The 15,415-nt window shown below is 43.7% G+C and overlaps 1 protein-coding gene across 1 annotated transcript in view; it reads left to right on the forward strand.

Moving 5' to 3' along the window:
- The window catches only part of Swap70 (switching B cell complex subunit SWAP70), a 70,597-nt gene extending 60,504 nt beyond the window's left edge, over positions 1 to 10,093 (forward strand). Inside the window, exons 9-12 of the mRNA XM_076846867.1 lie at positions 763 to 929; positions 5,569 to 5,767; positions 6,913 to 7,009; positions 7,314 to 10,093. Of these exons, the coding sequence (XP_076702982.1) occupies positions 763 to 929; positions 5,569 to 5,767; positions 6,913 to 7,009; positions 7,314 to 7,420 (570 nt within the window). The 3' untranslated portion in view covers positions 7,421 to 10,093. The remainder of the gene's footprint in view (positions 1 to 762; positions 930 to 5,568; positions 5,768 to 6,912; positions 7,010 to 7,313) is intronic.
- The last annotated feature ends 5,322 nt before the right edge of the window (positions 10,094 to 15,415 follow it).

Genomic DNA, 15,415 nt, shown 5'->3' on the forward strand with positions numbered 1-15,415 from the left:
CAAAACTCTTACCCAGAAGTGGGGAAACCATACACTTTTTAAGGTACTGACTTAACTACTGGAGTTCTTCCCTGGCTAGAGGTGTCCTAGGGAGGGGAGAAGAGGGGTGACAGCAGGCAAATACAGGAGGAGTCTCCTGCAGAAGCTTCCCTTCTCCATGTGTTTTCACATGCAGGTTGCTCTGAATGGGCAAAAGTTCATTCATTTCTTTCAGTGAAGACTGTTAAAGAAGTTGTGGCTGTCAGAAAGGAATTTAAAGAGAAATTATGTAGGGAAACTTTTTTTTTTTTTTTTTGACTTGACTCAAAAAATGGAGTACAGCCTGGCGTGGTGGCGTGCGCCTGTATTCTAAGCGGCTTGGGAGGCTAAGGTAGGAGGATGGTAAGTTCAAAGCCAGCCTCAGCCACTTAGGGTCTGACCCTAAATAATTCAGTGAGACCCTATCTCTAAATAAAATGTAAAAAGGGGCTGGAGATGTGGCTCAGTGGGTAAGGGCCCCTGAGTACAAAAAAAAAAAATGTAGAGTGGAAAGTATGAAAAATATACCAAAGCAGGAACACAGCATTTGGGTTGGAGTCTTTTACCGCTGGAATTGGATGTTGTGCTCTCATTTTTTTCATATTTAATTCAAGAACTGAAGGCAGGGGCTACCACACTGGTGACCTGTGGGCAGCTCCCAGGATAGAGGTGGGGTGGGAGGCTTTCCCCAAAGTTGAAGTCAGCCTGCATTTCAGCATGACCATGACCCTTTTATACCTTCAGATCAGACAGCAGATGGAAGAACAGGTTGCCCAAAAGTCCTCTGAACTGGAACAGTATCTACAGCGAGTACGGGAGCTGGAAGACATGTACCTAAAGCTGCAGGAGGCTCTTGAGGATGAGAGGCAGGCCCGGCAAGATGAAGAGATGGTGCGGAAACTTCAGGCCAGGTGCCACATCAGTTTGTACACTTTGCCTTTACATGTTTGGCTCGGACTGATGGTTTCTTGGGTCAGCTAATACTGGTGGAAGGGGAGGAGGCTCTCACACTGGCAGTGACAGAGCTTATGTGTTGTCCAGGCTGGATGGACTCTGGAGACTTGGCCTGCTAGTGTGTTTCTCTTCATCCTGGGGCACTGAAACCCTTGCTTAGGAAGCTAAAGAAGGACCTTATCTGTTTTAGAGCAGTCTGTGGGTATGTTTGATGGAGTCCTGTTAATCATACTCTAGAATATCCATGAGCCCAGATCAGCTTGGTGAGAAGTTGACTTTTTCGTGTTGCAGACAAGAGACAGCCCTTAATGTAGGGACAGGGCTGGGCTTAGGCCAGATTTGCAGCTACAGTGTAGAGTATATGTACAGTTTCCATTTTGGTCATTCAGAATAGTACTGTAATAAGTACTACTTGAAATAGCATAGTGGTTTTAATAGCAAAATGATTTTAAATGTAAATGTAACTACTATATGTAGCTCTCTGCACCAGTAAGCTAAAAGTTCAGTACAAAATTTTAACTTTTTCTTTGTATACAAAGCCTGTTTTATGAATATAATTATTTTCTTTTTTCTAAATTATTTTTCTTCTTAGTTTTTGGAACTTGAGATGGACAAATTTTCCCCATCTAGTGGTCATTTTTAAGATGTGGGTTCTTTCTTTCATGAAGTCCCTGAGTACTGGGCCTGATTCAGAGACTGACTGTCAGATTGGCAGAGGGGATTTGCACCTTGCTCCTCAGGATTGGCCTGGGTAGGAAAAAAAACAAAGAAAGTCATAACAATATATCTACATTTGAGGATAAATATATTTTTGAAAAGGATCTTATTATATTGTCCAGGCTGACTTTTTAACTCTCAGATTCAAGTGACCTTCCTGCCTTACTCTCCCAAGTACCTGGAACTAATGTACTTGGTCCTTTCTCTGTAGTGCCATAAGTTTCTCCAAGATAACTTTTATAGTAAATTGTTTAAATGTAATAACTTTGACTTGAACCACCTGAGTCTTTTAAAAAAATATTTATTTTTTAGTTGTAGGTGTACACAATACCTTTATTTTTTATTTTTATGGGTACTGAGGATAGAATCCAGTGCCCCACATATGCTAAGCAAGTGCTCTACCACTGAGCCACACCCCAGCCCCCCATCTGGATCTTGTAATTTTTTTTATCATTAAAATTTTAATGTGTAACCCTGAAGGTTATCTAGGTGCTTTTGAATGGAGACTCAGAAGAAAACTGTTTTAATGTGTGGAAAAATCAAGTATTGAAAAGTTCTGGAGGCTGAGCCATGTCCCACTGTAACTTTTACCCACTGAAATTTTGGATCTCTAAGGCCTAGGAGCATCCTTGGTCATGTCTGCATTCCTAGTTACCAGTGCAGTGCCTGGCATATGCTGAGTGCCCAAAGGAATACTTTTTGAATGGATGCATGGATTGAAGTTTTACCTACTATGGCCTTGTGGACCCAGAGTCTCTCTTCCAAGTGTTATAAATACTTTTCTATGTGTTTGAAGGCAGTTAGGGACTGGGTTCCAGAGTGAGGTGTGGGTACTGATTCCCAGATATGAAACTTTGTAGCTGTGTACTTTTAGAGAAGTGCTTCACTACTTTGAGCCTTTAGTTCCTTATCTATAAAGTAAAGCAACTGCCAACTCTGTATGGCTGTGAAGATGAAATGAGATATTTTAGGCATAGTGTTTAGCATAATGTTTGTGGGCACACAGTATAAGATGCTTTCTGGGGCTGAGGATGTGGCTCAAGCGGTAGCGCGCTCGCCTGGCATGCGTGCGGCCCGGGTTCGATCCTCAGCACCACATACAAAACAAAGATGTTGTATCCGCCGATAACTAAAAAATAAAATTAAAATTCTCTCTCTCTATCTCTCTCTCTCTCTTTCTCTCTCTCCTCTCTCACTCTCTCTTTAAAAAAAAAAAAAAAGATGCTTTCTGTTCCTTTATCTGATTTGCAGATGGGGAAGATACTTCATGTATATAATTTCAAAATAAGCATTCAAAAAGATGTTGACAGGCTACAGTGATAGTTTTAGACTAATAAGATAGTTTAAAATATCAAAGAACAAGTACTGGCCTAATAGCAGTTCATTTGAAAGATCCAGGGTTTCACTTCCCTGTGATGTGGTTGCCAAAACCTCAGGTACTATTAGGCAGCTTTAATAAATGTGAAATGTCCAGAGCAAATGAAGTAATAGTCTCACAGTAATAACGTGAGCTGTTGTTTACTCAGCACTTGCTACATGGCAGCCGTGTAAGTACCTTACAGGCATCATCACATTTGATTCATCAGCGCACCTCTGATGGTAATTCTTTTTTTAATTTTTGAGACAGAGTTTTGTTGTATTTTCCAGGCTGGCCTCAAATTCCTGGGCTCAAGTGACCCTCCTGTCTCATGCTTCCAAGTAGCTGGGACTATGTGTGTGTATCACCACACCTGGCTTATTCTTTTCTTTTCTTTTCTTTTTAAATAAATGAGGAACCTGAAATGCAAAAAGAGAGTGAGGCACTAGACTTCATTCATGGGTTTGTTTGCAAACCACAGAAACTGGCTTGAATTAGCTGAAGCAATAAAATAATTTATGGAAGGTTCTTAAATAGTTCACCAGTTCCACAGAAAGGCAGGTGGGCAGGCTTTGAACACTGGCAGCAACCAGGCTGGGATAATTCATTAACCTGGACTACAGCTCAAACCAGACCTGAGAAAGGACACCATACATTGGTACTGGGTGACAGTAGTAGCATTTCTTCTGCTGCCACTCTATACTAGATATTGCTGCCACCAGCAAAGTAAATTCTACACTGTCTCAGGTTCTGTGTGTCAGTAGTTTCTGAGTTAAAGTTCCAGGAGAGGCATCTGTTTAGCCAAGCTCAGCCCTTGTCTTCCCTGTGCCCTGGTTTCCAAGGAGCAGAAGGGTAGCTTTCTGGCCTGCGGCATCTATAGTGGGAGATAGCTCCACTTCTCATCAAGATTCCTAACGTAGTAGATTCCTTAGACACCTGAGAGACAGGGTTCAGGTGCTGGGCAGCACAAATCGCCCAGAAAATGTCCATTTTCCTCCCAGACTTTATTATTAGAATGAAGAAACAGCCCTTCTAGTCTTGCTCACTGTTTATCCCAGTGCCTAGAGGAGCACTTGGAAGGTGTATAATAAATTCACATTGAATGAGGGGATAAACTGTACACTGTTCAGACTACATCTGCAATGCTTTATTCAGCTGTGTACATCTTATTCCAAGAGACTTGAAAGGAGCTAGTGTGTGTCTCAGGAAGGATATTGCATGTGGACACTGGGCCCCATCCTTGGGCTGGAGCTGGTCTACTTGGGGAGGCATTCTTAGCAGGAAGGAGAGCCACCTTCCTGTGCTGAAGGGTGATCATGGCAAAGAGGGAGCAGATTGATGATTTGTAGAATTAGGGATAGTGGATGGGGAAGCTCATATTGGTATAAGAAGGAACTTCCTAAGGATTGAAGCTGCCCATAGATATACTGACTGACTCATGAGAGTGTCAGTGGCCCCTTGGCTAGGGTATTGCAGCAGAGTTGGACAGTCATCTTTGAGAAAGGCTTGGAGGGAGTTCTGTTGTTGGCATGGGTGGGAGCTGGGGCTTCAGGAGTCAGGGTCAGGCAAGGGCTATGTGATCTGTTATTCTTTTTCCCTTGAAGAGCGAATGCTGTAGTAACTGACTTGCCATGTGAGTTGAAACCATGTAGCTCGCTATGAGATCTGTGTCCTGACCAGGCCTGGCATCTCAATATACCATCTGCATTTGGAGTGCAGGTTTGGGCTATGTGCCGGTTTATGTTTTTAAACACTTACGCAGCTGGGTAATCTCAGATGGGTAGCCTGTTATTGAAAATAATATTTTGGAGTCATACATACTTAAGGTTGAAATCCATTATGACCTATGCAACATAGTTGTAAACCATTGCTTTATCTATAACTTGGGGATAATACCTTGCAGGATTGTTGGGGGATTAGCAATAATGAAGTTAAAGTGTCTGGCATGTAGTAATTGTTCAGTGAATAGAATCTATTATTCTCCTTTGTGTCAGTCAGCTCTTTCTCCCTTCATCTGTATTACTTTAATTATCAGTTTTATTTTTTTTCCCTTGCTAATAGGTCTTTATTAGGTGAAGAAATATTTAAAGGTGTAGCAACCAAATTTCAAAACTTGGTCCCCTGCACCTGGCAGGTGGATGACCCAAAGCCTGGTCCTCTTTACTGGTTGTAAAGGGCATGTCACTTCCCCTTTGGGCCTCACTTTCTTCAACTCTAAAATGTGAACATTAATAGCACCTAAGTTTACTGTGAAGATTGATAGAGATAGATTTGATTCTTAGCTCAGTTCCTGGCACACATTCAGCTTTGCATAAATGTTATTTTCCTTTTTTTTCTTCTTTTCAAAAAATGGTAAAATAGGGGGTTGTTTACTAACTTTGTGAACACTAACATCTCTGGCTCCCACTTTCCTTTTTGTGACATAAACGACCTTGAATGTTCTCTTCTGAAATTCTTCCCTCATCTGCTAGATTAGGTGTGGTGCCTGGGCAGAGGTGATCTGAGTCTCCTTTGCATTGCAGGTTGCTGGAGGAAGAGTCTTCCAAGAGGGCAGAACTGGAAAAGTGGCACTTGGTACAGCAGCAGGCCATTCAGACAACAGAGGCCGAGAAGCAGGAGTTGGAGCACCAGCGTGTCATGAAGGAGCAGGCCCTGCAGGAGGCCATGGCGCAGCTGGAGCAGCTTGAGCTTGAGCGGAAGCAGGCTTTGGAGCAGTATGAGGTGACTGGGCTGGTCACCGTACACTCTTAAATTTGATTCCTTAAAAACATTGTTCAGGGGGCTGGGGTTGTAACACAGTGGTAGAGTGCTTGCCTAGCATGTGTGAGGCACTGGATTCGATCCTCAGCACCACATAAAAATAAATTGATTAATTAAATAAAGGTATTGTGTCCATCTAGAACTAAAATTTTTTTTAAAAAACATACTTTTCTTGGGGCGGGGGCGGTAGTGCTGGGGATTGAATCCAGAGCCTTGTGCGTGTGAGGCAAGCACTCTACCAACTGAGCTATATCCCCAGGCCCTCCCACCTCCAAAACACACATTGTTCAGAAAAACATTGTTTAGTAATGTTTATCTGTTAGTACACAGCTGTAGCAAGAATCTTAGCTGTAGAAAGGAAATAGGAAGTTTTTATAAGAGATAAGGTGTATCCTTCAGAGTCTACTCAGGAGACAGAAACTACATAGTAATGTGAGCAGCAAAAATTTAATATCTATACTTATAAACTATAACAGGGGATTACCTGCCAAGAGTGGCAGATGCAAGAAACAGCTACTGTCTCCAGGCTGAGGCAAAGCACTGCAGGAGTCCCTTGCTCCTGGCCCCTGACTCAGCACTGTGATCCAGGCCTTCTTGGGGGACACCACAGTGGCAGAGAAGTGGTTGGGTTGCTGGGCCAGCAGAACTCCCAGGGAAATTGTCCCCAGGCACTGGTCACTCAGGGAGGTGCCACTAAAACCCACTGGGATGACAGCACGAGTGTCCTGAGTGCTAGCTTCCTTCCTTCAGCACCTGTTACTGTCAGAACTGAAATGGAGCCAGCTAACGAGGGAGAATTATTCTAGTTAACAAGGCAATGGAGGGAGCTGAGAGTGGTGGATGGGTGGAAGGGTAGGCGTTAGTACCAGATGGCCTGGGTTTTAGTCCTGGCTCTGCTGCTTCCTCCTGTGTGACTTAGGCAGGTTGCTTAACCTCTGGTTTCTACTGCTGTACCCTGGGATAACAACAGTTCCTGCTTCTTAAGAGTGGTTATTAGAGTTTAATGAGATAACCCATGAGCACATAGTAAGTAACTAGTTGTTGTTATTTGATTCTCGAACTACTTACTATGTGTCTGCAAAGTCCAAACTCCATTCTTGTTTCAGGGGGTTAAAAAGAAGCTAGAGATGGCAACTAATAAGACCAAGAGCTGGAAGGACAAAGTGGCCCATCATGAAGGATTAATTCGATTGATAGAACCAGGTAATAGGTTTTTTAAAGTAATCATACATTAATTTTAATTTTGTTTTATTTGTGTATTTGAATTGTGCTTAAAAAATCATTTTTGGTCCAAATGTATAAGCCCTAAGCTGTTTATAGTACATTTCTCTTGGGCCCAGATAGTCTCCTTTATGCACAGCTTCTCATCTTTGGCTGGTATGACTTTTTTTACATGTTCCTCAGAGAAGAAATAAGGTGAAAAGTTAACTATTTTGTCCATGGAGAAATGATAATGTAAATTGAAGAAAGTAATACTATCTGTGTTTAAAGCATGTTTGTCTTTTAGGTTCAAAGAACCCTCACCTGATCACTAATTGGGGACCTGCCGCTTTCACCCAGGCAGAACTGGAGGAAAGAGAAAAGAACTGGAAAGAAAAAAAGACCACGGAGTGACTACTCCTGACAGAAGTCCCCTCAGTTATGCAGATGCCAAGTGTGGCTGGAGAGCTTTATGCTAAAGACAAAAGAAACTGGCTTTGCTGCTTCTTACTCTTTTCTTGGTGCCTCTAATGGGGCCAGTGTGCTAAGGGGCCCTTCCTGCAAATGCAAGCTTCTCTGAAAAGGACAAAAAAAAGTCAATGTTGTCAAGCTCTTTATTTACTCTCTTTTGAAAACTTCAGCTTCTGAAAATTGCATTAGGCTCAGATTCTCTTCTGAGAGAGGCAGAGCATGGTCAGCTCTGTATCTGCAGGGTTGAGAGCATGGGGTCTGAGTGCTCAATATCTCTGGGGAGTCAGAACCTCTTTGGACTGGGTGCCAGCTCTTCCTTTGGCAGCATGTTTCCTTCTTTGAGTGTTTTAAGTGAGATTGGCCTGTCTTCTTGGCATCCGTGCCAGTTGAACTGGCAGGCCTTTGACCATAGGTGCTCTGATGGATAGGTCATGAAGTCTCTGTCATTTCTCAATCATTCTTCTGGATAGATCTGGCAATTGAGGTTTCTTAGCTTCTACTGAGATAGTTCTTTCCCTAAGCATCATACATTTGGCATGTATCATTCCCATTTCCTTCCCCTTCTCTCTAGCAAATGATGTGCTACTAGGGTACATCATGCAGTAAGAGGGTTATGTTGAGTGTAGAAAAAAGCTAATTTGAAATAAAAATTATTTGGTTGATTTATAAAGCAGATTATATGCACATGGGCAGTGGGAAGTTGCCCATATGTGTGTAGTTAGATTTAAAATGTTTTAAAGGGGGGAAAATGTCATGAGGATGATAACATGTCATTGTATTAGCCCAACCATGGCTCTCATTAGGAGGGCAGCTTTTCTGCCTTTTCCCTTCCTGTGTGTATCAGGGAAGAAATATCCAGTATAAATAAGTGTAGCAAGGAAATTGGGATCAGAGTCTAATTTGAAAAGAAAATTGAGGAAGTTTCTCATGTATAATTTGTTTTTGAGTAAGAATATTTATGAAGTCAAGCCTTCCAACACTAGTTATTAATTTATAAACATCAGTAACTCCATGGAAAGCCATGATGCTTAAAATTGAAAAGCATAAATATGGGGGTAGCAGGGCGTGGTGGTATGTGCCTGTAACCCCAGGGACTCGGGAAGCTGAGGCAAGAAGATCACAAGTTTGAGGCTAGTCTATCTCCAAATAAAAAAAAATAAAAAGGGCTGGCAATGCAGCTTGGTGGTAGAGTGCCCCTGATTTCAGTCCCCAGTACTGAAAAAAGAAGGAAAAGAGGGGAAACAACAACAACAAAAAGAGCAAACAGGGGTAATTCAGTTGTCACACAAAGGCAGAATTCAGCCTCATGGTTCTGGTCCTCGCCAACAAGCATTACATGAAGAAGAACTCGGGCATTCTTTAAGTGCTTGCATAACAGCAGTGAGGAAGCGATTCTAAAAAGATGTGTACATCTAGAGTGGATGGTCTTTTGTCTTAAGGACTGTTTGATAAAAATATAACTTTATTTAATGATCTCTTATAGTTGTCTTTATAAAATTTAGATTTTTATCTAAAATAAAATATCTTTTATATTATGCCTTCCAAATTTAACAGCTATTTTGGGTGTTGTTTTCTGCTGAGCCACTTATAAGTATTGTTATTTTATTCTGTCACTGGCAGATATATTAGACCAACGGGAATGGAACCTTTCTTGTGGTTTGATTTATCACACTAGGGACCCCCAATCTCCCTCATAACGGATGAGGAAAAGATATTTTACAAAGAAGCCAATGAGCCATGTGACATCTCTGGGGTAGAAACAGTGTGGACTTGGATAGCCTGTGCATGGGGTGGGTGGAATGTGTGAATTTCTGCTTTGGGGAAGTGCTGAGATAGGCCATACATATCCTTGTAGAACGTCCCTTCTTAAAATCCAGCTTGTTGCATAGCTGCAACTGAAAACATGACCTGGGGTTAGCTCCTCCATTCCTGTCTCCAGTGGACCTCACTTTGTGGCCTGGGCCATGAGCCTGAAGACTGCTTGTTTTCTGGGCACATGTGGGCCTTGACTTGACTAAGCAGTCACTCCTAGGGTGGTGAAAAAGTTTGTATTTATTGCATAGTGTCAACATCCTGGCTTCCATGGCACTACATCCAGGAGGGAAGAGCCCCTTTAAACAATGGTAAAATGGCAGCACAGAAATGAACTCTGTCAGTCCTATTTGGGATGATATTTTTATATTAATCAAATTCCTCCTAATATTTAAAATGGTTACAGCTGTCAAAATACCTATAGACCCCTTGGTTTTACTTTTGTAATTACTGTACAGAAAATTTCAGGAGTGTTTGAATGCTTGTCATAATCAGGCCTTTTCCTTAATACGTAGACATGATCATTTCCAGGAATTTTACCTGAAAAAAGTTTTAAAAAGATGTTTTGTTATTTGCAGTATGGACAGGGAACAAAATATAATTTTCAAACATCATTATCTAAACATTGTGTAATGTAATATGCTCAACTTTCTTAATTTTTTTGCTAATTTTTTTAAGATATAGTAAAAGTTTTTTGTATTTTTTTGTTTGTTGTTTGTTTTTGTAGTAAAATGAACCCAGTAAGAAAATTAAATGTGCCAGAACATCATACATTTTAAACTGTCTGGTTTAATAAAACATTGGGGTGCAGTTGTGTGTCTGTATGTGTATTTTCATATAATGAAATGGACTTTGGTTTTGGGACACTTCCTGAAAACACTGAGTTTAGGGTTAAGACCCCAAGAAGTTAGCTATGGCCTCTTGTTTGGTGTTTTGAGTCACGAATGTGGGGAAACCATGGGTGATGTGTCAGCTCACAAGCGGGAACTTACAGAGATGATCACTCCCTCATTGTTGCTCTTACCTCCAAATCCCCTTACCTTTGTTTTCTCAGATTTTCTTTCCATGTCTTTCAGTTTTTCCTTCACCAGAATAAACAGTGTGGTTTTTTGTTTTGTTTTACGTGGTTGCCTACAAAAACGCCTGCAATGGGTGAAGCAAGCCCACTCAGTTCAGCTTGATTATGTATTGGGAAGCTGATCTTTCCTTTTGGAGCAAGGGAGAGAAGGAGAGGTTGGTGTTTCTATAAACACTTTCTTAAACAGTGTTCTCAACCAGGAGCAGGTTTGCCCTCTGAGGGACATTGGCAATGTCTGGAGGGATTTTTTTTTTTTTTTTTTGGTTTTCACAGGTGGTAGGAGTGTTGCTGGCATCTAGTAGGAAAGGCCAGGAATGCTGCAAAACCCCCTACAATATGCACACCAGCCCCCTGTAACCAAATTATCTGGCCTGAAATGTCAGTAATGATGAGATTAAGAAATCCTACTCTGCAGAAAGGCCGGTTCTGTTGTCTAGAACACAGCAGGCTTTGGGAGTCAGGGTTTCCCTTTGAAGAGTCCTAGGCATTGACAGTGATCACTTTGGTGTGAGTGGAGCACACCTGGAAGAGTTTATTCAACTTTCTATAGAAATCTCTATGGGTATTGTGTTATCCAGAATACAATAGTCTCTTAGAGTCAGGGTTTCCCCCACTGGGTCTGCTGTGGTCTGAATGTCTCCCCCAAGGTGCTTCTAATGGAAACTTTGTCCCCAGCTTCAGTAGATATTATTGGCAGGTGGTACTTAACACTATGTGATCAGGCCACAAGGACTCTGCCCAAGTGAGTGGATTAGTGTTAGCATGCAAGAGGGTCCCATATCATGAGAGTGAATTTGTAATAAAAGCATCCTGGGCCCTCATCTCCTGTCCTGCCTCTGACCCTGGGGTGATGCAGCGGGAAGTCCCCTCACCAGATGTGGTGCCACTCTTCAGCTTTCAGAACTGTGAGGAACAGCTTACTCTTCTTCATAAATAACTTAGTCCTTGGTCTTCTGTTTTATCAGAGAAAGGACTAAGTCCTGGGAGTGCTGACCCTTCAGTGTAAATGGGGCCCCCCTGGAAGGGAGACTTAGTTCTGAGAGCTGGCAGAGAACCTAGAGTGGGGCACTGGGCAGAAATGGAGGCCTTTCAACAGAGATCAGAAAGGAATTGCCCTATAGGTTTTATGTGACAGTTTTATTTTCCCCAAATTTCTTCTTGGGGCATTATAATTATACATAATAGTGGGATTTATTGTCACACATTTGTACATGCACGTGATAAACAAGAGCTTTGTGTATGTTTTAAAGTCTTTGTGATATGGGATGCTTAGGTGGAAGGGTAGGAGCTGCCTTGGCCCTGAGTTCTCCCCTTTGAGTATGAGGCGCAGGGCGGGTCTGAGGGCTCTGCCTGCTGCTGGTGAGGAGTGAATGTGAATATTTGCCACCCGGGCAGCGAGGTGTCCTGCACTGCACAGGTGCTTGTCCTATAATTTTACCTGCAAAGTAATGCCAACAGATACAACTGCCCCAATGGGGCGAGGGTCAGGTGAACAATGCTCGGCCTCGGGAAAGAGGTGCTGGCTCCACAGCTCCCGCCAGTGTGGAGTCAGTGTGCACAATTTGTTGGAAGAACCAGTCTTGAGAATATTGAGGAGTTCTTAAGGAATACCTGTTTTCTCTCTCACACCCACTACTCCTTTATGTTCAATTCAAGACTGTGAAAGTCACCTTTCAACTTTCAGAGGCTATTCAGCAACATCTACTAAAGCTTAAGACAACTACCTGCGGCCCAACAGTCCCACCCGAGAGAAATGAGACCTGTGACCACCAAAGACTCATATAAGAGAATTCATAACAGCTTTGTTTAAAATAGCCCCAAACCATAACCAATCCAAATCTCCATTAGCAAAAGCAAATGACCTATGGATACTATACTTCAGTTAAAAGAACCTGTTATTAAGAGATGCAGCAACATGGAGGAATCCCACAGACATCCTCTGGAGCAAAAGCCACACATGATAGCACACACTATATGATTCCACTTACATTCTTTTCCAGAAGTTGAGACATGAACCTGTGGATTTTGTAGTGAGAAGTTACTTAGGGTGGGTGGTGGTGGTGGTGGGAAACGGCACAAGGGAGCTTTCTGGCATGCTGGAAATGGTGGTGGTTACATATGTCGATGTCTGTTGGCTGACAGCAAGTGCTGTAAAGCATTCCATTATAAGACTAAATCACAATTTATTAATTTTTAAAAAGCCTATTGTCTGGGTGCAGTGGTGCATGCCTGTAATCCCAGTGATATAGGAGACTGAAACAGGAGGATCACAAGTTCAAGGTCAGCCTCAGCAAACTAGCAAGACCCTGTCTCAAAAATTCAAAAAGGGCTGGGGATATAATTCAATGGTAGAATGTCCCTGGTTTCCCCTGCCCCCGCCCCCAGTACTGAGAGGGGAGGGACCTTAAAGAAGTCTTAACTTTAGATCCAAGATTTGTGAGTGTATTGGCTGAAGCCTCTAGAATGCTAAAACTGGCTGGTCCCTAGAGATCAGCTGGTCCAGGACTTTCTCTTGGCAGAGAAGGACGTAGCATGCCAAATCCATACTGAAATTCCTGACCCTCTTCTAAGATGCTGCTCCTTACACCACCTGCCTTCTCTCAGGTCCCCCCACCCTTACATTAGGATGTTCAATCATTTTATTGCTCAGTGAATTATCATGTCCATGCATCACTCCTACAGGCAGGGGAGAACTTTGACCCTTTTTAGTCCTGTATTCAGCTTTCATTGACCCTTTTGGGATTGCTGAGTCTTTGGCCCTGGGTAGTGGGTACATTTGTGGTGGACACTAAATTCCAGCCCTGGGCTTGACGCAGCCTCCTTTTCCTGTTTCCACCACACAGATGCATTCTATGGTCTCACAGGGCTGTCCACCACAGGAATGCAGACCTTCCTCTTTGTTTATGCCATTTCCTCCATAGCAGTCCACAGGCCAATGGAGGGCCAGCAGCACTGTGGGAGAGGCCGAGGGAAGCTCTGCCCAGCCCCCATGCCCTGTAGCCCATCCCTCTTCCCCATCTGAAGACTCTATCCCATCCCAATTCCCGTCCCTGCCTCTCTCCTTTGGGCAACATTTTTTACTTTGACCAGGAGCCCAGGCTGGGTTTAAGAGAGCAGCCTCTCTGAACGCCACTTCCTGTGTTTTTCTTCCTCTGCTCTCAGTCAAGAGCATCCCACAGGGATGCCATCCAGCTCCCCCAGGAAGACTGTCTGTCACAGGCAGGTTTGAGGGCTACCAGGACTGCTGTCACCTCTATGCTCACTTGTTCTCCAGCTCCCCTGGAAGTCCTGACAACAAAAGAAGAGTCATTGTCCCCAGCTGCTAAACTGGGCTCTCTCTTGGATTGGAAGTCATTTGTGTCTGAAATATTTGTTCACAGGGAACACATGGGCTATCCAAAAAAAAAAAAAAAAGTATAGAGGAGCTCCAAAGCACCTCAGTCCTCACTGTGGTTAGCTGGCAGATGGCTGCAGGACAGTGAAGGGACTCTCAGAGCGGGCAGTGCTTGCACCTCCCTCCCTGACCCCAGTCTGGCCTTTGGAGTACTAAGCTAAAGGAGCCTGGGCTTCAGAGTCAAACAGACCTGAGTTCTAGTCCTGCTTCCACCTCATTGTATCACCCCAAGTGGATTGGATGCAGGTTGTGCATTCTCAGAAGGGTACAACACAGGTGAAGCCCTTCTCAGAGTGTCACACTTGGAAGGACACTGGCCATCTGCCCCTCATAGGTGAGGGAATGCATAACACATTAAGATTTTTCCACTGTACGAGGCACACTCCCTGCCCCATCTGATGTTTTGTTAGGGTGCATTTTCTTCAGAGAGTCACATGAAGGGGAATTTCCATCTCTGCTGGGTCATAGAGTGGGGATTTTGGTTGGTGGACTGGTAAATTCTGAGAAAATCCAGCAGGTGACGGGTAGGTTGATCATGCAAGGCTTCTGGAGAGTTAGGGAAATACCTCGGGTGCTTGCTGTATTCCCAGGCAGGTCTGCAGCTTCTGAGGTGACCTGTTAAGGCATGTATTTGGCCAATGTCTGAGTAGGTAACTGAAGAAATGAGGTCCTAGGATGAGGTCAGTGGCCCAGAACACCCCACCTCCCTAGCCACACTGCTCTTTGCAAGGTCCCAATGAGGCTGCAGAGGGGATCTCAAGAGACTCTGGCTGCCCCCTCCCATTAGACCCCCAAGGACCCAGGCCTCTACTCCCTGTTCAGGCGTCCTGTGTTTTCTTCCTTGGTGGGCGTGGCAGTTTCTCTCATCGTGGCAGGAGCTATTCTCTCAGCATCCAGGCTCCACCAGGCTCATCCCTCGCCCCTGGGATGCTTTTGCTGTTTCTGCCTCAGCAGCTGCTGGGACCCTGCACTGAACTCCCAACTTCTCATTGCTGTTTACCCAGCACATGTGCTAAGTAGGTCATGGCAAATGCTTTTGAATGTTCCATTTCTAATATCAATGTCTGGCCTGCAAATATGTTCTGGAGCTAGCCCTCCAGGGGGGCCCTTTTGAGCTTGAATCAGGTTGACCTACACCTCAACTCTTCTCTCAAGTCTGGTCTACTTGGAGATCTGTTCCACTTTACCAGGAGGATGGGGACAATTTTTCCTTAAAAAAAAATTAATCCCACCCAAGTGAAAAATGAACCATCAACCCTGTGCCTCAGGTCCTAGTCTGTTTCTCTTGGGGAGTCCTGGGAATCTTCATGCAAACAGTTATTAGGAAGCCAGAAATTTCTAGAATTTCCTTCATAAGTCAGGCTGATTTGGCCCCTTTTCTTCCTACCCATGTCATAAAAAAAGAAAAAAAGTAACTTGTTTAGCTTTTTTGGTATCACAAAGTAATCCTACCCAGTGTGGCAAAGTGAGAAAAGGTAGGTGAACAACGAGAATAAGCAACCTGCTAGGTCAGGCGCGGGCGGCCGCCAGGTGGCAGGCGTGCGCCGCGTCCGCGAGTGTTTGTTGGACTTGGGAGCTCCGAGGGCGGAAGGTGATGGCCCGGGTTCCTGCACCAAGAGATAGCCGCAGGCTCGGAGCGCCTGCTGGGAGCCAG

This window comes from Callospermophilus lateralis, chromosome 2, assembly GCF_048772815.1.
Source record: "Callospermophilus lateralis isolate mCalLat2 chromosome 2, mCalLat2.hap1, whole genome shotgun sequence".
Lineage (NCBI taxonomy): Eukaryota > Metazoa > Chordata > Mammalia > Rodentia > Sciuridae > Callospermophilus > Callospermophilus lateralis.